This window comes from Anas acuta, unplaced genomic scaffold (genome assembly GCF_963932015.1).
Source record: "Anas acuta unplaced genomic scaffold, bAnaAcu1.1 SCAFFOLD_295, whole genome shotgun sequence".
NCBI lineage: Eukaryota > Metazoa > Chordata > Aves > Anseriformes > Anatidae > Anas > Anas acuta.
This window is the reverse complement of record NW_027076257.1, coordinates 15,173-40,732: the sequence shown is the minus strand read 5'-3', so window position 1 is coordinate 40,732 and position 25,560 is coordinate 15,173. Positions and strand designations below refer to the sequence as shown.

The window sequence follows — 25,560 nt, the reverse complement described above, 5'->3', positions numbered from 1 at the left end:
TAATATCTCCAGGGAGATATAATTTTATATATATATATATATATATATATATATATATATATATATATAAAATAATAACCAGGGATTGTTGGGTTTTATCCCCTTCCCACAAACCCACCATGTGCCTACAGTGGTGGAAGCAATCACTGGGTGGCTGGAAACATGTCCCATGCCCCATTTCACCAGGAATTCTATCCTGGGCCTCATAAAGTAGGTCTTATGGTGTCAAGGCACCCCGGAAAGAATTGAGTCAGATGATGGGGCTCATTTCCAAAACAACCTTATAGACACTGGGGTCAAAGAGCATGGTTTTGAGTCGAAATCGAGGGATACAATGGGTTGTAAAAGACTACACTGAAGGTGCTGGGACATCCCCAAAATTGGGATACACATCTGGTAAAGGTCACCTGGTTTATCGACAAGAGGGGATCATCAAACTGAGCTGGACCTGCCCAATCAAACCCGTTACATACTGTAGAAGGGGATAAAGTTCTTGTAGTGCACGTAAAAAAACATGCTGGGGAAAGGAGTCTGGGACGTGCCTGCCTCAGGCAAATGAAAACCCGTTTGTGGGATAGTTTTTGCTCAAGAACTTGGGTTTCCTTGGTGGGTGATGCAGAGGAATGGGGCAGTGTGATGTGTACCTCAAGGGGATTTAATGTTGGGCGGGGACAGCCCATGAGTTGATGGGCTGATGTTAATTACTGTATAATACCGAATGTCATCACCGCTATGATTGCTCTATGTCACATCAGTGGCATGACGGTAAGAGTAACCCAGGTTAATTAAAAAGTGATGCTGAACAGAACTGGACATGTTCAGCAGTGATGGAACCAGGGCTGGTTTCAGCATGAAATGATCCAGAACCATCTACGGGATATCTACGGTCCAGAATCATCCACGGGACAACCCACAGATTAAGAGAATGATATGTGTGTATATCAAAGGATGAGTAACTTATGAGGAAGAGGACGAGTAACTGTATTGGGAAGAGTAAGACCTGAGCATGACATAAATGTTATGGAAGAAGCGGTGGAAAATTTCCTGGTTTTGGTTGGGATTATTTTCCTTCCTGGTAGCTGGTGGGGTGCTGTGCTTTGGATCTGGGGACAGAGCCAGGAGAGCTGACCCCAACTGTCCAAAGGGATGTTCCATACCACGTCGCATCACAATCAGCTCCCCAGCACAGCTCTGTGCAGCTAAATCACAGAATCATACAATCACTGAGGTTGGAAAAGACCTCTAAGATCTCCTGTCCAACCCTTAACCTACCACTAAACTCTACATCTACACATTTCTTGAAGACCTCCAGGGATGGCGACTCAACCGATTCCCTGGGCAGCCCATTCCAATGCTGCACCACCCTTTTGGTGAAGAAATTTCCCCTAATAACCAATCCAAACCTCCCCTGGTGCAACTTGAGGCCATTTCCTCTTGTCTCATCACTTGGTGCTTGGGAGAAGAACCCAATCCCACCTCCCTGAAACCTCATTTAAGAAGTTCTTGAGCCTTCTTTTCCCCAACCTAAACAACTCCAGCTCTCAGCCTCCTCATCAGCCCTGTTCCCCAGACCCTTCACCAGCTTCGTTGCCTTTCTTTGGACGGGCTCCAGGCCCTCGATGTCCTTCTTGGAGTGAGACAAGGGCAGCGGTTGAAGGAATCTCGCTGCGGCCGCTTGTATTGAAGGAGTTGTGCTGCTTCCACCTGGTGTTGAAGGAACCACATTGCTGCCACCTGGAGTTGAAGGAATTACGCTGCTGCCACCTTGTGTTGAAGGACTGACGCTTCTGCCACCTCCAGTATTTTTTTTTTTGGAATTTCCTTTTCAGTAGATCGGATGGACTCTCCTTCATCTTTATTTATCAGTAATTCATACAATGGACGGCTCGAGCTGGGTCCCTCCTAGAAATTATCGCTGTTACATTTGGTTCCTTCTTTTTATGATTTATTTTTATTTTTAGTCTGTATTTTTTATAATTTGTATGATAACTCCACCCTGACATAGCTCCAATCCATACCGGCCCTTTTAACCAATCTAGTTTTCTGAGTCTGGAGTCTTTCTCCGTGATTTTTCCGTTCAAATTCTTGGGTGGCACCATCCTGGAGTAGGCCGACCTTCTCCAGGTGTTGATATCCAGATGTCATCCCATCGGTCTCCTGAGATTCTCTTGAATTATCTGGTCAAGAGAATCCCTGCACCACTGTCAGGACAGAGCGAGGAGCTGAAACGTCCTTGGCTTGGTGTAAGCACTGCCCTGAAACAATTAAAACATCGGCGTGTTATCACCACTCTTCTCATCCTAATTTAAAACATAGCACCCCTGCCAGCTACTAGGAGGAAAATTAACTCTATCCCAGGTAAAACCAGGACAGAGCGTTATGCTCAGCGGTGCAGAACCTAACTGGTGGCCTGTAGTATTCCCCAGTACTGGGTCCAGTGTTAATTTATTCATCAGAGACCTGGGTGATGGAACGGACGGCACCCTCAGCAATCCCTCAGCAAGTTTTTTGATGACATAAATTGGGAGGAGTGGCTGATACCCCTGCCCCTGGAGAGGAATAACCCCAAGCTCCAGTACAGACCACTGAAACTGGTCTGAAGCCACCCACGGAGGTTTCGGAGTCTCTTTCCTTGGAGATACTCAAAGGATGTGTAGATGCAGTCCTGGAAATCCTGCTCCTGCTAATGATGCTTGAAGGGCTTGGACTGGACTCTCCCAGTCCGAATTACTGGGTGATTCTGTAACAACCAACAGCTTTACTGGGAATTTTTCTGCGGGACACCATGCTGGTTTGGGTCCTGGACACACGGAGAAGAGCCTCTTGTTGTAAGGGTTGTAAGGGTTTTTAGGGTTAGGGCTTGAGGGTTTTTAGGGTTAGGATTGTAAGGGTTTTTAGGGTTAGGGCTTTAGGGTTTTTAGGGTTAGGGTCTTAGGGATTTTAGGGTTAGGGATTTAGGGATTTTAGGTTTAGGGCTTTAGGGATTTTAGGGTCAGGGTTGTAAGGGTTTTTAGGGTTAGGGTTGTAAGGGTTTTTAGGGTTAGGATTGTAAGTGTTTTTAGGGTTAGGGTGTTTAGGGTTTTTAGGGTTAGGGTTGCAAGGGATTTTAGGGTTGTAAGGGTTTTTACAGTTAGGGTTGTAAGGGTTTTTAGGGTTAGGATTGTAAGGGTTTTTAGGGTTAGGGCTTTAGGATGTTTAGGGTTAGGGTTTTAAGGGTTTTTAGGGTTAGAATTGTAAGGGATTTTAGGGTTAGGGCTTTAGGTTTTTTAGGGTTAGGGCTTGAGGGTTTTTAGAATTAGGGTTGTAAGGGTTTTTAGGTTAGGGTTTTAGGGTTTTTAGGGTCAGTATTGTAAGGGATTTTTAGGGTTAGCATTTTAGGGTTTTTAGGGTTAGGGCTTGAGGGTTTTTAGAATTAGGGTTGTGAGGGTTTTTAGGGTAAGGGTTGTAAGGGTTTTTAGGGTTACGGTTGTAAGGATCTTTAGGGTTATGGCTTGTGGGTTTTTAGTATTAGGGTTGTAAGGGTTTTTAGGGTTAGGGTTGCAAGGGTTTTTAGGGTTAGGGCTTTAGGGTTTTTAGGGTTACGGCTTGAGGGTTTTTAGAATTAGGGTTGTAAGGGTTTTTTGGGTTAGGTTTGTAAGGGTTTTTATGGTCAGGGCTTTAGGGATTTTAGGGTTAGGGCTTGAGGGATTTTTGGGTTACTGCTGTAGTGTTTATAGGGTTAGCCTTGTAAGGGTTTTTGGTGTTAGGGTTTCAGGGTTTTTAGGGTTAGGATTGTAAGGGTTTTTAGGGTTAAGGTTTTAGGGTTTTTAGGGTTAGGATTGCAAGGGATTTTAGGGTTAGGGCTTTAGGGATTTTATGGTCAGGGTTGTAATTGTTTTTAGTGTTAGGGCTTGAGGGAGTTTAGGGTCAAGGTTGTAAGGGTTTTTAGGGTTTGGATTGTTGTGGGTAGTTAGGGTCTGGCCGCCGGAAGATGTCGTGCTGTACGGAAAGGTGGAGCCCCTCCCTTGATGGACAGTGGCGTGTGGCCTGTGATGTAAGCAAGCGGAAGTGACGCTATGGGCCTCGGCTATATAAGCCCATGTGACTCGACAATAAACGCCATTTGCCATCCACCACATTGTTGTCTGTGAGCCGATGGACCGAGCGGCCTGGGGTTGGCCGCCGTGCCGTTCGTGAACCAGGTCGCCACTGCCCCCTGAAGGCAACAGATTGTAAGGCATTTTAGGGTCAGGACTTTAGAGATTTTAGGGTTAGGGCTTGAGGGATTTTAGGGTTAGGCCTTTAGTGTTTATAGGGTTAGGGTTGTAAGGGTTTTTAGAATTAGGGTTGTAAGGGTTTTTAGGGTTAGGGTTTTAGGGTTTTTAGGGTTAGGATTGTAAGGGATTTTTAGGTTATGTCTTTAGGGATTTTTGGGTCAGGGTTGTAAGGGTTTTTCGGGTTAGGGCTTGAGGGTTATTAGAATTAGGATTGTAAGGGTTTTTAGGGTTAGGATTGTAAGGGATTTTAGGGTTAGGGCTTTAGGGTTTTTAGGGAACATGTCTTGTGCCCCATTTCACCAGGAATTCTATCCTGGGCCTCATAAAGTAGGAATTATGGTGTCAAAGCACCCCGGAAAGAATTGAGTCAGATGATGGGGCTCATTTCCAAAACAACCTTATAGACACTGGGGTCAAAGAGCATGGTTTTGAGTCGAAATCGAGGGATACAATGGGTTGTAAAAGACTACACTGAAGGTGCTGGGACATCCCCAAAATTGGGATACACATCTGGTAAAGGTCACCTGGTTTATCGACAAGAGGGGATCATCCAACTGAGCTGGACCTGCCCAATCAAACCCTTTACATACTGTAGAAGGGGATAAAGTTCTTGTAGTGCACGTAAAAAACATGCTGGGGAAAGGAGTCTGGGATGTGCCTGCCTCAGGCAAACGAAAACCCGTTTGTGGGATAGTTTTTGCTCAAGAACTTGGGTTTCCTTGGTGGGTGATGCAGAGGAATGGGGCAGTGTGATGCGTACCTCAAGGGGATTTAATGTTGGGCGGGGACAGCCCATGAGTTAATTGGGTGATGTTAATTACTGTATAATACCGAATGTCATCACCGCTATGATTGCTCTATGTCACATCAGTGGCATGACGGTAAGAGTAACCCAGGTTAATTAATAAATGATGCTGAATAGAACTGGACATGTTCAGCGGTGATGGAACAAGAGCTGGTTTCAGCATGAAATGATCCAGAACCATCTACGGGATATCTACGGTCCAGAATCATCCACGGGACAACCCACAGATTAAGAGAATGATATGTGTGTATATCAAAGGATGAGTAACTTATGAGGAAGAGGACGAGTAACTGTATTGGGAAGAGTAAGACCTGAGCATGACATAGATGTTATGGAAGAAGGGGTGGATAATTTCCTGGTTTTGGTTGGGATTATTTTCCTTCCTAGTAGCTGGTGTGGTGCTGTGCTTTGGATCTGGGGACAGAGCCAAGAGAGCTGACCCCAACTGTCCAAAGGGATGTTCCATACCACATCGCATCACGATCAGCTCCCCAGCACAGCTCTGTGCAGCTGAATCACAGAATCACACAATCAGTGAGGTTGGAAAAGACCTCTAAGATCTCCTGGTCCAACCCTTAACCTACCACTAAACTCTACATCTACGCGTTTCTTGAAGACCTCCAGGGATGGCGACTCAACCGATTCCCTGGGCAGCCCATTCCAATGCTGCACCACCCTTTTGGTGAAGAAATTTCCCCTAATAACCAATCTAAACCTCCCCTGGTGCAACTTGAGGCCATTTCCTCTTGTCTTATCACTTGGTGCTTGGGAGAAGAACCCAATCCCCACCTCCCTGAAACCTCATTTAAGAAGTTCTTGAGCCTTCTTTTCCCCAACCTAAACAACTCCAGCTCTCAGCCTCCTCATCAGCCCTGTTCCCCAGACCCTTCACCAGCTTCGTTGCCTTTCTTTGGACGGGCTCCAGCCCTTCGATGTCCTTCTTGGATTGAGACAAGGGCAGCGGTTGAAGGAGTCTCGCTGCGGCCGCTTGTATTGAAGGAGTTGTGCTGCTGCCACCCCGTGTTGAAGGAACCACATTGCTGCCACCTGGAGTTGAAGGAATTACGCTGCTGCCACCTTGTGTTGAAGGACTTACGCTTCTGCCACCTCCAGTTTTTTTTTTTTTTTTTTTGGAATTTCCTTTTCAGTAGATCGGATGGACTCTCCTTCGTCTTTATTTATCAGTAATTCATACAATGGACAGCCCGAGCTGGGTGCCTCCTGGGAGGTACCGCTGTTACATTTGGTTTCTTCTTTTTATGATTTATTTTTATTTTTATTCTGTATATTTTATCTTTTGTATGATAACTCCACCCTGACATAGCTCCAATCCATACCGGCCCTTTTAACCAATCCAGTGTTATGAGTCTGGAGTCTTTCTCCGTGATTTTTCCGTTCAAATTCTTGGGTGGCACCTTCCTGGAGTAGGCCGACCTTCTCCAGGTGTTGATATCCAGATGTCATCCCATCGGTCTCCTGAGATTCTCTTGACTTTATCTGGTCAAGAGAATCCCTGCACCACTGCCAGGACAGAGCGAGGAGCTGAAACATCCTTGGCTTGGTGTAAGCACTGTTCTGCAACAATTAAAACATCGGCGTGTTATCACCACTCTTCTCATCCTAATTTTAAACACAGCACCCTGCCGGCTACTAGGAGGAAAATTAACTCTATCCCAGTCAAAACCAGGACAGAGTGTTATGCTCAGCGGTACAGAACCTAACTGGTGGCCTGTAGTATTCCCCAGTACTGGGTCCAGTGTTAATTTATTCATCAGAGACCTGGGTGATGGAACGGAGGGCACCCTCAGCAAATTTTTTGATGACATAAATTGGGAGGAGTGGCTGATACCCCTGCCCCTGGAGAGGAATAACCCCAAGCACCAGTACAGACCACTGAAACTGGTCTGAAGCCACCCACGGAGGTTTCGGACTCTCTTTCCGTGGAGATACTCAAAGGATGGGTAGATGCAATCCTGGAAATCCTGCTCCTGCTAATGATGCTTGAAGGGCTTGGACTGGACTCTCCCAGTCCGAATTACTGGGTGAGTCTGTAAGGACCAACAGCTTTACTGGGAATTTTTCTGCGGGACACCATGCTGCTTTGGGTCCTGGACACACGGAGCAGAGCCTCTTGTTGTAAGGATTGTAAGGGCTTTAGGGTTGTAAGGGTTTGTAGGGTTAGGATTGTAAGGGATTTTAGGGTTGTAAGGGTTTTTAGGGTTAGGGCTTTAGGGTTTTTAGGGTTAGGGCTTTAGGGATTTTAGGGTTAGGGTTGTAAGGGTTTTTAAGGTTAGGATTGTAAGGGATTTTAGGGTTAGGTCTTTAGGGATTTTAGGGTTAGGACTGTAAGGGATTTTGAGGTATAAGGTTTTAGGGTTTTTAGGGTTAGGGTTGTAAGTGTTTTTAGGGTTAGGTCTTGAGGGTTTTTAGGGTTAGGGTTGTAAGGGTTTTTAGGGTTAGGGGCTGCAAAATGGGGGAAAAATCAAGGATTTTTTAGCAAAGGGTGGGATGAAATTGGAGCATCCAGGAACCTGTAGGCTCTCCCAGACCCTCCTAATATTTCCAGCCCCCCCCAGAACGACCCATTTGCCCTCTGGGAACCTCCCCCATTATCCTCAGCCTCCCTAAGAATCTTCCAGAATACCCTTCAGTACCCCTATTTGCCCCCCAGACCCCCATATTCTTCTCAGACTCCCTCAATAACCCCAGAGCTCCCCCAGGAGCCTCCCAGGGCTTCCCCAGAGCCCTCCATTTCCCCCAATCCCCCATTTCCCCCCCTCAGACTTCCCCCTGCAATATCCCCAGACCCCCTTACCCCACCCCAAGCATCCCCCAGGACCCCATCAGGACCTCATTTCCCACCCCAGTATCCCTGGGACCCTTCATTTCCCCCCAAATCTCCCCCCACCATCCTCCAAAGCCCCCATTTTTTCCCCAGAACCCCCACTTTTCCACACCAGAATGCCCGTTTCCCCTCTCAGACCCCTCCCAATTTCCCCAGACCCCCCTGGGACCACCCCAAGATCCATCCCCCAGTTTCCTCTCATTATCCCAGAACCCACCCAGGCAACCCCAAAGCTCCCCATTACTTTTCTAGGACCACCATTTCCCCCCCAAGTATCCCCAGAGCCCCCAGTTCCCACTCAGAACCCGAATTTCCCCTCTCAGACCCCACTAATATCTCCAGGGAGATATAATTATATATATATTTATCTATATATATAAAATAATAACCAGGGATTGTTTGGTTTTATCCCCTTCCCACAAACCCACCATGTGCCTACAGTGGTGGAAACAACCACCGGGTGGCTGGAAACATGTCCCGTGCCCCATTTCACCAGGAATTCTATCCTGGGCCTCATAAAGTAGGTCTTATGGTGTCAAGGCACCCCGGAAAGAATTGAGTCAGATGATGGGGCTCATTTCCAAAACAAACTTATAGACACTGGGGTCAAAGGGCATGGTATTGAGTTGATATTGCCAGGGAAAATCGAGGGATACAATGGGTTGTAAAAGACTACACTGAAGGTGCTGGGACATCCCCAAAATTGGGATACACATCTGGTAAAGGTCACCTGGTTTATCAACAAGAGGGAATCATCCAACTGAGCTGGACCTGCCCAATCAAACGTGTTACATACTGTAGAAAGGGATAAAGTTCTTGTAGTGCACGTAAAAAACATGCTGGGGAAAGGAGTCTGGGATGTGCCTGCCTCAGGCAAACGAAAACCCGTTTGTGGGATAGTTTTTGCTCAAGAACTTGGGTTTCCTTGGTGGGTGATGCAGAGGAATGGGGCAGTGTGATGCGTACCTCAAGGGGATTTAATGTTGGGCGGGGATAGCCCATGAGTTAATTGGGTGATGTTAATTACTGTATAATACCGAATGTCATCACCGCTATGATTGCTTTATGTCACATCAGTGGCATGATGGTAAGAGTAACCCAGGTTAATTAAAAAGGGATGCTGAACAGAACTGGACACGTTCAGCGGTGATGGAACCAGGGCTGGTTTCAGCATGAAATGATCCAGAATCATCTACGGGATATCTACGGTCCAGAATCATCCACGGGACAACCCACAGATTAAGAGAATGATATGTGTGTTTATCAAAGGATGAGTAACTTATGAGGAAGAGGACGAGTAACTGTATTGGGAAGAGTAAGACCTGAGCATGACATAGATGTTATGGAAGAAGGGGTGGATAATTTCCTGGTTTTGGCTGGGATAGAGTTATTTTCCTTCCTAGTAGCTGGTGTGGTGCTGTGCTTTGGATCTGGGGACTGAGCCAAGAGAGCTGACCCCAACTGTCCAAAGGGATGTTCCATACCACATCGCATCACAATCAGCTCCCCAGCACAGCTCTGTGCAGCTGAATCACAGAATCACACAATCATTGAGGTTGGAAAAGACCTCTAAGATCTCCTGGTCCAACCCTTAACCTACCACTAAACTCTACATCTACGCGTTTCTTGAAGACCTCCAGGGATGGCGACTCAACCGATTCCCTGGGCAGCCCATTCCAATGCTGCACCACCCTTTTGGTGAAGAAATTTCCCCTAATAACCAATCCAAACCTCCCCTGGTGCAACTTGAGGCCATTTCCTCTTGTCTCATCACTTGGTGCTTGGGAGAAGAACCCAATCCCCACCTCCCTGAAACCTCATTTAAGAAGTTCTTGAGCCTTCTTTTCCCCAACCTAAACAACTCCAGCTCTCAGCCTCCTCATCAGCCCTGTTCCCCAGACCCTTCACCAGCTTCGTTGCCTTTCTTTGGACGGGCTCCAGCCCCTCCATGTCCTTCTTGGAGTGAGACAAGGGCAGCGGTTGAAGGAATCTCGCTGCGGCCGCTTGTATTGAAGGAGTTGTGCTGCTGCCACCCCGTGTTGAAGGAACCACATTGCTGCCACCTCGAGTTGAAGGAACCACATTGCTGCCACCTTGTGTTGAAGGACTTACGCTTCTGCCACCTCCAGTTTTTTTTTTTTTTTTTTTGGAATTTCCTTTTCAGTAGATCGGATGGACTCTCCTTCGTCTTTATTTATCAGTAATTCATACAATGGACAGCCCGAGCTGGGTGCCTCCTGGGAGGTACCGCTGTTACATTTGGTTTCTTCTTTTTATGATTTATTTTTATTTTTATTCTGTATATTTTATCTTTTGTATGATAACTCCACCCTGACATAGCTCCAATCCATACCGGCCCTTTTAACCAATCCAGTGTTATGAGTCTGGAGTCTTTCTCCGTGATTTTTCCGTTCAAATTCTTGGGTGGCACCTTCCTGGAGTAGGCCGACCTTCTCCAGGTGTTGATATCCAGATGTCATCCCATCGGTCTCCTGAGATTCTCTTGACTTTATCTGGTCAAGAGAATCCCTGCACCACTGCCAGGACAGAGCGAGGAGCTGAAACATCCTTGGCTTGGTGTAAGCACTGTTCTGCAACAATTAAAACATCGGCGTGTTATCACCACTCTTCTCATCCTAATTTTAAACACAGCACCCTGCCGGCTACTAGGAGGAAAATTAACTCTATCCCAGTCAAAACCAGGACAGAGTGTTATGCTCAGCGGTACAGAACCTAACTGGTGGCCTGTAGTATTCCCCAGTACTGGGTCCAGTGTTAATTTATTCATCAGAGACCTGGGTGATGGAACGGAGGGCACCCTCAGCAAATTTTTTGATGACATAAATTGGGAGGAGTGGCTGATACCCCTGCCCCTGGAGAGGAATAACCCCAAGCACCAGTACAGACCACTGAAACTGGTCTGAAGCCACCCACGGAGGTTTCGGACTCTCTTTCCGTGGAGATACTCAAAGGATGGGTAGATGCAATCCTGGAAATCCTGCTCCTGCTAATGATGCTTGAAGGGCTTGGACTGGACTCTCCCAGTCCGAATTACTGGGTGAGTCTGTAAGGACCAACAGCTTTACTGGGAATTTTTCTGCGGGACACCATGCTGCTTTGGGTCCTGGACACACGGAGCAGAGCCTCTTGTTGTAAGGATTGTAAGGGCTTTAGGGTTGTAAGGGTTTGTAGGGTTAGGATTGTAAGGGATTTTAGGGTTGTAAGGGTTTTTAGGGTTAGGGCTTTAGGGTTTTTAGGGTTAGGGCTTTAGGGATTTTAGGGTTAGGGTTGTAAGGGTTTTTAAGGTTAGGATTGTAAGGGATTTTAGGGTTAGGTCTTTAGGGATTTTAGGGTTAGGACTGTAAGGGATTTTGAGGTATAAGGTTTTAGGGTTTTTAGGGTTAGGGTTGTAAGTGTTTTTAGGGTTAGGTCTTGAGGGTTTTTAGGGTTAGGGTTGTAAGGGTTTTTAGGGTTAGGGGCTGCAAAATGGGGGAAAAATCAAGGATTTTTTAGCAAAGGGTGGGATGAAATTGGAGCATCCAGGAACCTGTAGGCTCTCCCAGACCCTCCTAATATTTCCAGCCCCCCCCAGAACGACCCATTTGCCCTCTGGGAACCTCCCCCATTATCCTCAGCCTCCCTAAGAATCTTCCAGAATACCCTTCAGTACCCCTATTTGCCCCCCAGACCCCCATATTCTTCTCAGACTCCCTCAATAACCCCAGAGCTCCCCCAGGAGCCTCCCAGGGCTTCCCCAGAGCCCTCCATTTCCCCCAATCCCCCATTTCCCCCCCTCAGACTTCCCCCTGCAATATCCCCAGACCCCCTTACCCCACCCCAAGCATCCCCCAGGACCCCATCAGGACCTCATTTCCCACCCCAGTATCCCTGGGACCCTTCATTTCCCCCCAAATCTCCCCCCACCATCCTCCAAAGCCCCCATTTTTTCCCCAGAACCCCCACTTTTCCACACCAGAATGCCCGTTTCCCCTCTCAGACCCCTCCCAATTTCCCCAGACCCCCCTGGGACCACCCCAAGATCCATCCCCCAGTTTCCTCTCATTATCCCAGAACCCACCCAGGCAACCCCAAAGCTCCCCATTACTTTTCTAGGACCACCATTTCCCCCCCAAGTATCCCCAGAGCCCCCAGTTCCCACTCAGAACCCGAATTTCCCCTCTCAGACCCCACTAATATCTCCAGGGAGATATAATTATATATATATTTATCTATATATATAAAATAATAACCAGGGATTGTTTGGTTTTATCCCCTTCCCACAAACCCACCATGTGCCTACAGTGGTGGAAACAACCACCGGGTGGCTAGAAACATGTCCCGTGCCCCATTTCACCAGGAATTCTATCCTGGGCCTCATAAAGTAGGTCTTATGGTGTCAAGGCACCCCGGAAAGAATTGAGTCAGATGATGGGGCTCATTTCCAAAACAAACTTATAGACACTGGGGTCAAAGGGCATGGTATTGAGTTGATATTGCCAGGGAAAATCGAGGGATACAATGGGTTGTAAAAGACTACACTGAAGGTGCTGGGACATCCCCAAAATTGGGATACACATCTGGTAAAGGTCACCTGGTTTATCAACAAGAGGGAATCATCCAACTGAGCTGGACCTGCCCAATCAAACGTGTTACATACTGTAGAAAGGGATAAAGTTCTTGTAGTGCACGTAAAAAACATGCTGGGGAAAGGAGTCTGGGATGTGCCTGCCTCAGGCAAACGAAAACCCGTTTGTGGGATAGTTTTTGCTCAAGAACTTGGGTTTCCTTGGTGGGTGATGCAGAGGAATGGGGCGGTCCGATGTGTACCTCAAGGGGATTTAATGTTGGGCAGGGACAGCCCATGAGTTAATGGGCTGATGTTAATTACTGTATAATACCGAATGTCATCACCGCTATGATTGCTCTATGTCACATCAGTGGCATGACGGTAAGAGTAACCCAGGTTAATTAAAAAGGGATGCTGAACAGAACTGGACATGTTCAACGGTGATGGAACCAGGGCTGGTTTCAGCATGAAATGATCCAGAACCATCTATGGGATATCTACGGTCCAGAATCATCCACGGGACAACCCACAGATTAAGAGAATGATATGTGTGTTTATCAAAGGATGAGTAACTTATGAGGAAGAGGACGAGTAACTGTATTGGGAAGAGTAAGACCTGAGCATGACATAGATGTTATGGAAGAAGGGGTGGATAATTTCCTGGTTTTGGCTGGGATTATTTTCCTTCCTAGTAGCTGGTGTGGTGCTATGCTCTGGATCTGGGGACAGAGCCAGGACAGCTGACCCCAACTGTCCAAAGGGATGTTCCATACCACATCGCATCACAATCAGCTCCCCAGCACAGCTCTGTGCAGCTGAATCAAAGAATCACACAATCACTGAGGTTGGAAAAGACCTCTAAGATCTCCTGGTCCAACCCTTAACCTACCACTAAACTCTACATCTACGCGTTTCTTGAATACCTCCAGGGATGGCGACTCAACCGATTCCCTGGGCAGCCCATTCCAATGCTGCACCACCCTTTCGGTGAAGAAATTTCCCCTAATAACCGATCTAAACCTCCCCTGGTGCAACTTGAGGCCATTTCCTCTTGTCTCATCACTTGGTGCTTGGGAGAAGAACCCAATCCCTACCTCCCTGAAACCTCATTTAAGAAGTTCTTGAGCCTTCTTTTCCCCAACCTAAACAACTCCAGCTTTCAGCCTCCTCATCAGCCCTGTTCCCCAGACCCTTCACCAGCTTCGTTGCCTTTCTTTGGACGGGCTCCAGCCCCTCGATGTCCTTCTTGGATTGAGACAAGGGCAGCGGTTGAAGGAATCTCGCTGCGGCCGCTTGTATTGAAGGAGTTGTGCTGCTTCCACCTGGTGTTGAAGGAACCACATTGCTGCCACCTGGAGTTGAAGGAATTACGCTGCTGCCACCTTGTGTTGAAGGACTGACGCTTCTGCCACCTCCAGTATTTATTTTTTTTTTTTTTTGGAATTTCCTTTTCAGTAGATCGGATGGACTCTCCTTCGTCTTTATTTATCAGTAATTCATACAATGGACAGCTCGAGCTGGGTGCCTCCTGGGAAGTGCCGCTGTTACATTTGGTTCCTTCTTTTTATGATTTATTTTTATTTTTATTCTGTATGTTTTATCATTTGTATGATAACTCCACCCTGACATAGCTCCAATCCATACCGGCCCTTTTAACCAATCTAGTGTTCTGAGTCTGGAGTCTTTCTCCGTGATTTTTCCATTCAAATTCTTGGGTGGCACCATCCTGGAGTAGGCCGACCTTCTCCAGGTGTTGATATCCAGATGTTATCCCATCGGTCTCCCGAGATTCTCTTGACTTATCTGGTCAAGAGAATCCCTGCACCACTGGCAGGACAGAGCGAGGAGCTGAAACGTCCTTGGTGTGCTTACACCAAGCCAATTAAACAATTAAAACATTGGCGTGTTATCACCACTCTTCTCATCCTAATTTTAAACATAGCACCCTGCCGGCTACTAGGAGGAAAATTAACTCTATCCCAGTCAAAACCAGGACAGAGCGTTATGCTCAGCGGTGCAGAACCTAACTGGTGGCCTGTAGTATTCCCCAGTACTGGGTCCAGTGTTAATTTATTCATCAGAGACCTGGGTGATGGAACGGAGGGCACCCTCAGCAAATTTTTTGATGACATAAATTGGGAGGAGTGGCTGATACCCCTGCCCCTGGAGAGGAATAACCCCAAGCACCAGTACAGACCACTGAAACTGGTCTGAAGCCACCCACGGAGGTTTCGGAGTCTCTTTCCTTGGAGATACTCAAAGGATGTGTAGATGCAGTCCTGGAAATCCTGCTCCTGCTAATGATGCTTGAAGGGCTTGGACTGGACTCTTCCAGTCCTAATTACTGGGTGATTCTGTAAGGACCAACAGCTTTACTGGGAATTTTTCTGCGGGACACCATGCTGGTTTGGGTCCTGGACACACGGAGCAGAGCCTCTTGATGTAAGGGTTTTAAGTGTTAGGGTTTTAGGGTTTTTAGGGTAAGGATTGTAAGGGATTTTAGGGTTAGGGTTTTAGGGTTTTTAGAATTAGGGTTGTAAGGGTTTTTAGGTTTAGGTTTTGAGGGTTTTTAGGGTCAGGTCTTGAGGGTTTTTAGGGTCAGGGTTTTAGGGTTTTTAGGGTTAGGATTGTAAGGGATTTTAGGGTTAGGTCTTTAGGGATTTTAGGGTTAGGACTGTAAGGGATTTTGAGGTTTAGGGTTTTTAGGGTTTTTAGGGTTAGGGTTTAAGGGTTTTTAGGGTTAGGGGCTGCAAAATGGGGGAAAATCAAGGATTTTTTAGCAAAGGGTGGGATGAAGTTGGAGCATCCATGAACCTGTAGGCTCTCCCAGACCCTCTTAATATTTCCAGCCCCCCCCAGAACGATCCATTTGCCCTCTGGGAACCCCCCCCATTATCCTCAGCCTCCCCAGGAATCTTCCGGAATACCCTTCGGTACCCCTATATGCCCCCCAGACCCCCATATTCTTCTCAGACTCCCTCAATAACCCCAGAGCTCCCCCAGGAGCCTCCCAGGGCTTCCCCAGAGCCCTCCATTTCCCCCAATCCCCCATTTCCCCCCCTCAGACTTCCCCCTGCAATATCCCCAGACCCCCTTACCCCACCCCAGGCATCCCCCAAGACCCCATATGGACCTCATTTCCCACCCCAGTATCCCTGGGACCCTCCATTTCCCCCCAAAGCTCCCCCCACCGTCCTCCAAAGCCCCCATTTTTTCCCCCAGAACCCCCACTTTTCCACACCAGAAGGGCCATTTCCCCTCTCAGACCCCTCCCAATATCCCCAGACCCCCCTGGGACCACCCCAAGATCCATCGCCCAGTTTCCTCTCATTACCCCAGAACCCACCCAGGGAACCCCAAAGCTCCCCATTACTTTTCTAGGACCACCATTTCCCCCCCAAGTATCCCCAGAGCCCCCAGTTCCCACTCAGAACCCGAATTTCCCCACTCAGACCCCACTAATATCTCCAGGGAGATATAATTATATATATATATATATATATATATATATATATATATGTATAAAATAATAACCAGGGATTGTTGGGTTTTATCCCCTTCCCACAAACCCACCATGTGCCTACAGTGGTGGAAGCAATCACTGGGTGGCTGGAAACATGTCCCATGCCCCATTTCACCAGGAATTCTATCCTGGGCCTCATAAAGTAGGTCTTATGGTGTCAAGGCACCCCGGAAAGAATTGAGTCAGATGATGGGGCTCATTTCCAAAACAACCTTATAGAAACTGGGGTCAAAGAGCATGGTTTTGAGTTGAAATCGAGGGATACAATGGGTTGTAAAAGACTACACTGAAGGTGCTGGGACATCCCCAAAATTGGGATACACATCTGGTAAAGGTCACCTGGTTTATCAACACGAGGGGATTTGCCAACTGAGCTGGACCTGCCCAATCAAACCCATTACATACTGTAGAAGGGGATAAAGTTCTTGTAGTGCACGTAAAAAACATGCTGGGGAAAGGAGTCTGGGATGTGCCTGCCTCAGGCAAATGAAAACCTGTTTTTGGGATAGTTTTTGCTCAAGATCTTGGGTTTCCTTGGTGGGTGATGCAGAGGAATGGGGCGGTCCGATGCGTACCTCAAGGGGATTTAATGTTGGGCGGGGACAGCCCATGAGTTAATGGGCTGATGTTAATTACTGTATAATACCGAATGTCATCACCGCTATGATTGCTCTATGTCACATCAGTGGCATGACGGTAAGAGTAACCCAGGTTAATTAAAAAGTGATGCTGAACGGAACCGGACACGTTCAGCGGTGATGGAACCAGGGCTGGTTTCAGCATGAAATGATCCAGAACCATCTACGGGATATCTACGGTCCAGAATCATCCACGGGACAACCCACAGATTAAGAGAATGATATGTGTGTTTATCAAAGGATGAGTAACTTATGAGGAAGAGGACGAGTAACTGTATTGGGAAGAGTAAGACCTGAGCATGACATAGATGTTATGGAAGAAGCGGTGGATAATTTCCTGGTTTTGGTTGGGATTATTTTCCTTCCTAGTAGCTGGTGGGGTGCTGTGCTTTGGATGTGGGGACAGAGCCAGGACAGCTGACCCCAACTGTCCAAAGGGATGTTCCATACCACATCGCATCACAATCAGCTCCCCAGCACAGCTCTGTGCAGCTGAATCACAGAATCACACAATCAGTGAGGTTGGAAAAGACCTCTAAGATCTCCTGTCCAACCCTTAACCTACCACTAAACTCTACATCTACGCGTTTCTTGAAGACCTCCAGGGATGGTGACTCAACCGATTCCCTGGGCAGCCCATTCCAATGCTGCACCACCCTTTTGGTGAAGAAATTTCCCCTAATAACTGATCTAAACCTCCCCTGGTGCAACTTGAGGCCATTTCCTCTTGTCTCATCACTTGGTGCTTGGGAGAAGAACCCAATCCCCACCTCCCTGAAACCTCATTTAAGAAGTTCTTGAGCCTTCTTTTCCCCAACCTAAACAACTCCAGCTCTCAGCCTCCTCATCAGCCCTGTTCCCCAGACCCTTCACCAGCTTCGTTGCCTTTCTTTGGACGCGCTCCAGCCCCTCGATGTCCTTCTTGGATTGAGAAAAGGGCAGCGGTTGAAGGAATCTCGCTGCGGCCGCTTGTATTGAAGGAGTTGTGCTGCTGCCACCCCGTGTTGAAGGAACCACATTGCTGCCACCTGGAGTTGAAGGAATTACGCTGCTGCCACCTTGTGTTGAAGGACTTACGCTTCTGCCACCTCCAGGTTTTTTTTTTTTTTTTTTTTTGGAATTTCCTTTTCAGTAGATCGGATGGACTCTCCTTCGTCTTTATTTATCAGTAATTCATACAATGGACAGCCCGAGCTGGGCGCCTCCTGGGAAGTTCCGCTGTTACATTTGGTTCCTTCTTTTTATGATTTATTTTTATTTTTATTCTGTATATTTTATCATTTGTATGATAACTCCACCCTGACATAGCTCCAATCCATACCGGCCCTTTTAACCAATCCAGTGTTCTGAGTCTGGAGTCTTTCTCCGTGATTTTTTCGTTCAAATTCTTGGGTGGCACCTTCCTGGAGTAGGCCGACCTTCTCCAGGTGTTGATATCCAGATGTCATCCCATTGGTCTCCTGAGATTCTCTTGAATTATCTGGTCAAGAGAATCCCTGCACCACTGCCAGGACAGAGCGAGGAGCTGAAACGTCCTTGGCTTGGTGTAAGCACTGCTCTGCAACAATTAAAGCATCGGCGTGTTATCACCACTCTTCTCATCCTAATTTTAAACATAGCACCCTGCCGGCTACTAGGAGGAAAATTAACTCTATCCCAGTCAAAACCAGGACAGAGTGTTATGCTCAGCGGTGCGGAACCTAACTGGTGGCCTGTAGTATTCCCCAGGGGCCAGTACTGGGTCCAGTGTTAATTTATTCATCAGAGACCTGGGTGATGGAACGGAGGGCACCCTCAGCAAAGTTTTTGATGACATAAATTGGGAGGAGTGGCTGATACCCCTGCCCCTGGAGAGGAATAACCCCAAGCTCCAGTACAGACCACTGAAACTGGTCTGAAGCCACCCACGGAGGTTTCGGAGTCTCTTTCCTTGGAGATACTCAAAGGATGGGTAGATGCAGTCCTGGAAATCCTGCTCCTGCTAATGATGCTTGAAGGGCTTGGACTGGACTCTCCCAGTCCGAATAACTGGGTGATTCTGTAATGACCAACAGCTTTACTGGGAATTTTTCTGCGGGACACTAAGCTGGTTTGGGTCCTGGACACACGGAGCAGAGCCTCTTGTTGTAAGGGTTGTAAGGGTTTTTAGGGTTAGGGCTTGAGGGTTTTTAGGGTTAGGGCTTGAGGGTTTTTAGGGTTAGGGTTGTAAGGGTTTTTAGGGTTAGGGTATTAGGGTTTTTAGGGTTAGGATTGTAAGGGATTTTAGGGTTAGGGCTTGAGGGTTTTTAGGGTTAGGGTTGTAAGGGTTTTTAGGGTTATGATTGTAAGGGATTTTAGGGTTAGGGCTTGAGAGTTTTTAGAATTAGGGTTGTAAGGGTTTTTAGGGTTAGGATAGTAAGGGTTTTTAGGGTTACGATTGTAAGGGATTTTAGGGTTAGAGCTCTTCTCACCCCAAAGAGCCTGTTCTCATCCCAAAGGATCCCAAAAGTGCTATTTTTTTCCCCGTAAAGCAGAGCTTGAGAGGCAGTTCCCCCAAGCTGCCCTGGGGCGTTGAAGCCTCTATTGTAAGGGGGGGGGGGGGTCCCAAAAAATCAAGGATCCCCCTGTTCTGCTTGTCCTTTGCTACGTCCACAAGTGTGTGTGTGAATTTTGGGGAGGACATTTGGGGGGGTAAGGCACATTCAGGAAGCACGTGGGTGGTCCCCAGTGTCCCCAGGGACTCCTCACCACCGTGGCAGAGCCTGGCTGCAAAATGAGGGGAAAATAAAGGATTTTGAGCAAAGGGTGGGATGAAAGGGGAGCATCCAGGAACCTGTAGGCTCTCCCAGACCCTCTTAATATTTCCAGCCCCCCCCAGAACGACCCATTTGCCCTCTGGGAACCCCCCCATTATCCTCAGCGTCCCCAAGAATCTTCTGGAATACCCTTCAGTACCCCTATTTGCCCCCCAGACCCCCATATTCTTCTCAGACTCCATCAATAACCCCAGAGCTCCCCCCAGGAGCCTCCCAGAGCTTCCCCAGAGCCCTCCATTTCTCCCAATCCCCCATTTCCCCCCCTCAGACTTCCCCCTGCAATATCCCCAGACCCCTTTACCCCACCCCAGGCATCCCCCAAGACCCCATCAGGACCACATTTCCCACCCCAGTATCCCTGGGACCCTTCATTTCCCCCCAAATCTCCCCCCACCATCCTCCAGGGCCCCCATTTTTTCCCCCAGAACCCCCACTTTTCCACACCAGAATGCCCATTTCCCCTCTCAGACCCCTCCCAATATCTCCAGACCCCCCTGGGACCACCCCAAGATCCATCCCCCAGTTTCCTCTCATTACCCCAGAACCCACCCAGGGAACCCCAAAGCCCCCCATTACTTTTCTAGGACCACCATTTCCCCCCAAGTATCCCCAGAGCTCCCAGTTCCCACCCAGAACCCCAATTTCCCCTCTCAGACCCCACTAATATCTCCAGGGAGATATAATTATATATATATATATATATATATATATAAAAAATAATAACCAGGGATTGTTTGGTTTTATCCCCTTCCCACAAACCCACCATGTGCCTACAGTGGTGGAAACAACCACCGGGTGGCTGGAAACATGTCCCATGCCCCAATTCACCAGGAATTCTATCCTGGGCCTCATAAAGTAGGTCTTATGGTGTCAAGGCACCCCGGAAAGAATTGAGTCAGATGATGGGGCTCATTTCCAAAACAACCTTATAGACACTGGGGTCAAAGAGCATGGTTTTGAGTCGAAATCGAGGGATACAATGGGTTGTAAAAGACTACACTGAAGGTGCTGGGACATCCCCAAAATTGGGATACACATCTGGTAAAGGTCACCTGGTTTATCAACAAGAGGGGATCATCCAACTGAGCTGGACCTGCCCAATCAAACCCGTTATATACTGTAGAAGGGGATAAAGTTCTTGTAGTGCACGTAAAAAACATGCTGGGGAAAGGAGTCTGGGATGTGCCTGCCTCAGGCAAACGAAAACCCGTTTGTGGGATAGTTTTTGCTCAAGAACTTGGGTTTCCTTGGTGGGTGATGCAGAGGAATGGGGCGGTCCGATGCGTACCTCAAGGGGATTTAATGTTGGGCGGGGACAGCCCATGAGTTAATTGGCTGATGTTAATTACTGTATAATACCGAATGTCATCACCGCTATGATTGCTCTATGTCACATCAGTGGCATGACGGTAAGAGTAACCCAGGTTAATTAAAAAGTGATGCTGAACAGAACTGAACACGTTCAGCGGTGATGGAACCAGGGCTGGTTTCAGCATGAAATGATCCAGAATCATCTACGGGATATCTACGGTCCAGAATCATCCACGGGACAACCCACAGATTAAGAGAATGATATGTGTGTATATCAAAGGATGAGTAACTTATGAGGAAGAGGATGAGTAACTGTATTGGGAAGAGTAAGATCTGAGCATGACATAGATGTTATGGAAGACGGGGTGGATAATTTCCTGGTTTTGGTTGGGATTATTTTCCTTCCTAGTAGCTGGTGTGGTGCTGTGCTTTGGATCTGGGGACAGAGCCAGGAGAGCTGACCCCAACTGTCCAAAGGGATGTTCCATACCACATCGCATCACAATCAGCTCCCCAGCACAGCTCCGTGCAGCTGAATCAAAGAATCACACAATCAGTGAGGTTGGAAAAGACCTCTAAGATCTCCTGTCCAACCCTTAGCCTACCACTAAACTCTACATCTACGCGTTTCTTGAAGACCTCCAGGGATGGCGACTCAACCGATTCCCTGGGCAGCCCATTCCAATGCTGCACCACCCTTTCGGTGAAGAAATTTCTCCTAATAACCAATCTAAACCTCCCCTGGTGCAACTTGAGGCCATTTCCTCTTGTCTTATCACTTGGTGCCTGGGAGAAGAACCCAATCCCCACCTCCCTGAAACCTCATTTAAGAAGTTCTTGAGCCTTCTTTTCCCCAACCTAAACAACTCCAGCTCTCAGCCTCCTCATCAGCCCTGTTCCCCAGACCCTTCACCAGCTTCGTTGCCTTTCTTTGGACGGGCTCCAGCCCCTCGATGTCCTTCTTGGAGTGAGACAAGGGCAGCGGTTGAAGGAATCTGGCTGCGGCCGCTTGTGTTGAAGGAGTTGTGCTGCTGCCACCCCGTGTTGAAGGAACCACATTGCTGCCACCTGGAGTTGAAGGAATTACGCTGCTGCCACCCCGTGTTGAAGGACTGACGCTTCTGCCACCTCCAGTATTTATTTTTTTTTTTTTGGAATTTTCTTTTCAGTAGATCGGATGGACTCTCCTTCGTCTTTATTTATCAGTAATTTATACAATGGACAGCCCGAGCTGGGCGCCTCCTGGGAGGTACCGCTGTTACGTTTGGTTCCTTCATTTTATGATTTATTTTTATTTTTATTCTGTATATTTTATCATTTTTATGATAACTCCACCCTGACATAGCTCCAATCCATACCGGCCCTTTTAACCCATCTAGTGTTCTGAGTCTGGAGTCTTTCTCCGTGATTTTTCCGTTCAAATTCTTGGGTGGCACCTTCCTGGAGTAGGCCGACCTTCTCCAGGTGTTGATATCCAGATGTCATCCCATCGGTCTCCTGAGATTCTCTTGACTTTATCTGGTCAAGAGAATCCCTGCACCACTGGCAGGACAGAGCGAGGAGCTGAAACATCCTTGGTGTGCTTACACCAAGCCAATTAAACAATTAAAACATCGGCGTGTTATCACCACTCTTCTCTTCCTAATTTTAAACATAGCACCCTGCCGGCTACTAGGAGGAAAATTAACTCTATCCCAGTCAAAACCAGGACAGAGCGTTATGCTCAGCGGTGCAGAACTTAACTGGTGGCCTGTAGTGTTCCCCAGGGGCCAGTACTCGGTCCAGTGTTAATTTATTCATCAGAGACCTGGGTGATGGAACGGAGGGCACCCTCAGCAAGTTTTTTGATGACATAAATTGGGAGGAGTGGCTGATACCCCTGCCCCTGGAGAGGAATAACCCCAAGCACCAGTACAGACCACTGAAACTGGTCTGAAGCCACCCACGGAGGTTTCGGAGTCTCTTTCTTGGAGATACTCAAAGGATGTGTAGATGCAGTCCTGGAAATCCTGCTCCTGCTAATGATGCTTGAAGGGCTTGGACTGGACTCTCCCAGTCCGAATTACTGGGTGATTCTGTAAGGACCAACAGCTTTACTGGGAATTTTTCTGCGGGACACCATGCTGGTTTGGGTCCTGGACACACGGAGCAGAGCCTCTTGTTGTAAGGGTTGTAAGGGTTTTTAGGGTTAGGGTTGTAAGGGATTTTAGGGTTAGGGCTCTAGGGATTTTAGGTTTAGGGCTTTGGGGATTTTAGGGTTAGGGTTGTAAGGGTTTTTAGGGTTAGGGCTTTAGGTTTTTTAGGGTTAGGGCTTGAGGGTTTTTAGAATTAGGGTTGTAAGGGTTATTAGGGTTAGGGTTTTAGGGATTTTAGGGTTAGGATTGTAAGGGTTTTTAGGGTTAGGGCGTGAGGGTTTTTAGAATAAGGGTTGTAAGTGTTTTTAGGGTTAGGGTCTTAGGGTTTTTAGGGTTAGGATTGTAAGGGGTTTTTAGGGTTAGGGTTGTAAGGGTTTTTAGGGTTAGGGTTGTAAGGGATTTTAGGGTTAGGGCTTGAGGGTTTTTAGGCTTAGGGTTGTAAGGGTTTTTAGGGTTAGGGTTTTAGGGTTTTTAGGGTTAGGGTTGTAAGGGTTTTTAGGGTTAGGTCTTGAGGGTTTTTAGGGTTAGGGTTGTAAGGGTTTTTAGCGTTAGGGGCTGCAAAATGGGGGGAAAATCAAGTATTTTTTACCAAAGGGTGGGATGAAATTGGAGCATCCAGGAACCTGTAGGCTCTCCCAGACCCTCTTAATATTTCCAGCCCCCCCCAGAACGACCCATTTGCCCTCTGGGAACCTCCCCCATTATCCTCAGCCTCCCCAAGAATCTTCCGGAATACCCTTCGGTACCCCTATTTGCCCCCCAGACCCCCATATTCTTCCCAGACTCCCTCAATAACCCCAGAACTCCCCCAGGAGCCTCCCAGGGCTTCCCCAGAGCCCTCCATTTCCCCCAATCCCCCATTTCCCCCCCTCAGACTTCCCCCTGCAATATCCCCAGACCCCCTCCCCCCACCCCAAGCATCCCCCAGGACCCCATCAGGACCTCATTTCCCACCCCAGTATCCCTGGGGCCCTCCATTTCCCCCCAAAGCTCCCCCCACCATCCTCCAAAGCCCCCATTCTTTCCCCCAGAACCCCCACTTTTCCACACCAGAATGCCCATTTCCCCTCTCAGACCCCTCCCAATATCCCCAGACCCCCCTGGGACCACCCCAAGATCCATCCCCCAGTTTCCTCTCATTACACCAGAACCCACCCAGGGAACCCCAAAGCCCCCCATTACTTTTCTAGGACCACCATTTCCCCCCCAAGTATCCCCAGAGCCCCCAGTTCCCACTCAGAACCCCAATTTCCCCACTCAGACCCCACTAATATCTCCAGGGAGATATAATTATATATATATTTATATATATATATAAAATAATAACCAGGGATTGTTTGGTTTTATCCCCTTCCCACAAACCCACCATGTGCCTACAGTGGTGGAAACAGCCACCGGGTGGCTGGAAACATGTCCCGTGCCCCATTTCACCAGGAATTCTATCCTGGGCCTCATAAAGTAGGTCTTATGGTGTCAAGGCACCCCGGAAAGAATTGAGTCAGATGATGGGGCTCATTTCCAAAACAACCTTATAGACACTGGGGTCAAAGAGCATGGTTTTGAGTCGAAATCGAGAGATACAATGGGTTGTAAAAGACTACACTGAAGGTGCTGGGACATCCCCAAAATTGGGATACACATCTGGTAAAGGTCACCTGGTTTATCAACAAGAGGGGATCATCCAACTGAGCTGGACCTGCCCAATCAAATGCGTTACATACTGTAGAAGGGGATAAAGTTCTTGTAGTGCATGTAAAAAACATGCTGGGGAAAGGAGTCTGGGATGTGCCTGCCTCAGGCAAACGAAAACCCATTTGTGGGATAGTTTTTGCTCAAGAACTTGGGTTTCCTTGGTGGGTGATGCAGAGGAATGGGGCAGTGTGATGCGTACCTCAAGGGGATTTAATGTTGGGCGGGGACAGCCCATGAGTTAATGGGCTGATGTTAATTACTGTATAATACCGAATGTCATCACCGCTATGATTGCTCTATGTCACATCAGTGGTATGACGGTAAGAGTAACCCAGGTTAATTAAAAAGTGATGCTGAACAGAACTGGACACGTTCAGCGGTGATGGAACCAGGGCTGGTTTCAGCATGAAATGATCCAGAATCATCTACGGGATATCTACGGTCCAGAATCATCCATGGGACAACCCACAGATTAAGAGAATGATATGTGTGTATATCAAAGGATGAGTAACTTATGAGGAAGAGGACGAGTAACTGTATTGGGAAGAGTAAGACCTGAGCATGACATAGATGTTATGGAAGAAGGGGTGGATAATTTCCTGGTTTTGGTTGGGATTATTTTCCTTCGTAGTAGCTGGTGTGGTGCTGTGCTTTGGATGTGGGGACAGAGCCAGGACAGCTGACCCCAACTGTCCAAAGGGATGTTCCATACCACATCGCATCACAATCAGCTCCCCAGCTCAGCTCTGTGCAGCTGAATCAGAGAATCACACAATCACTGAGGTTGGAAAAGACCTCTAAGATCTCCTGGTCCAACCCTTAACCTACCACTAAACTCTACATCTACGCGTTTCTTGAAGACCTCCAGGGATGGCGACTCAACCGATTCCCTGGGCAGCCCATTCCAATGCTGCACCACCCTTTCGGTGAAGAAATTTCCCCTAATAACTGATCTAAACCTCCCCTGGTGCAACTTGAGGCCATTTCCTCTTG

General features: G+C 47.7%; 1 protein-coding gene across 1 annotated transcript in view; it reads right to left on the bottom strand.

Moving 5' to 3' along the window:
- Window positions 1–2,946: 2,946 nt before the first annotated feature.
- LOC137849157 (olfactory receptor 14C36-like) overlaps window positions 2,947–25,560 on the bottom strand; it is a 35,701-nt gene continuing 13,087 nt past the window's right edge. The window contains exon 2 of the mRNA XM_068668651.1: window positions 2,947–3,184. Coding sequence (XP_068524752.1) covers window positions 2,947–3,184 — 238 coding nt within the window. The remainder of the gene's footprint in view (window positions 3,185–25,560) is intronic.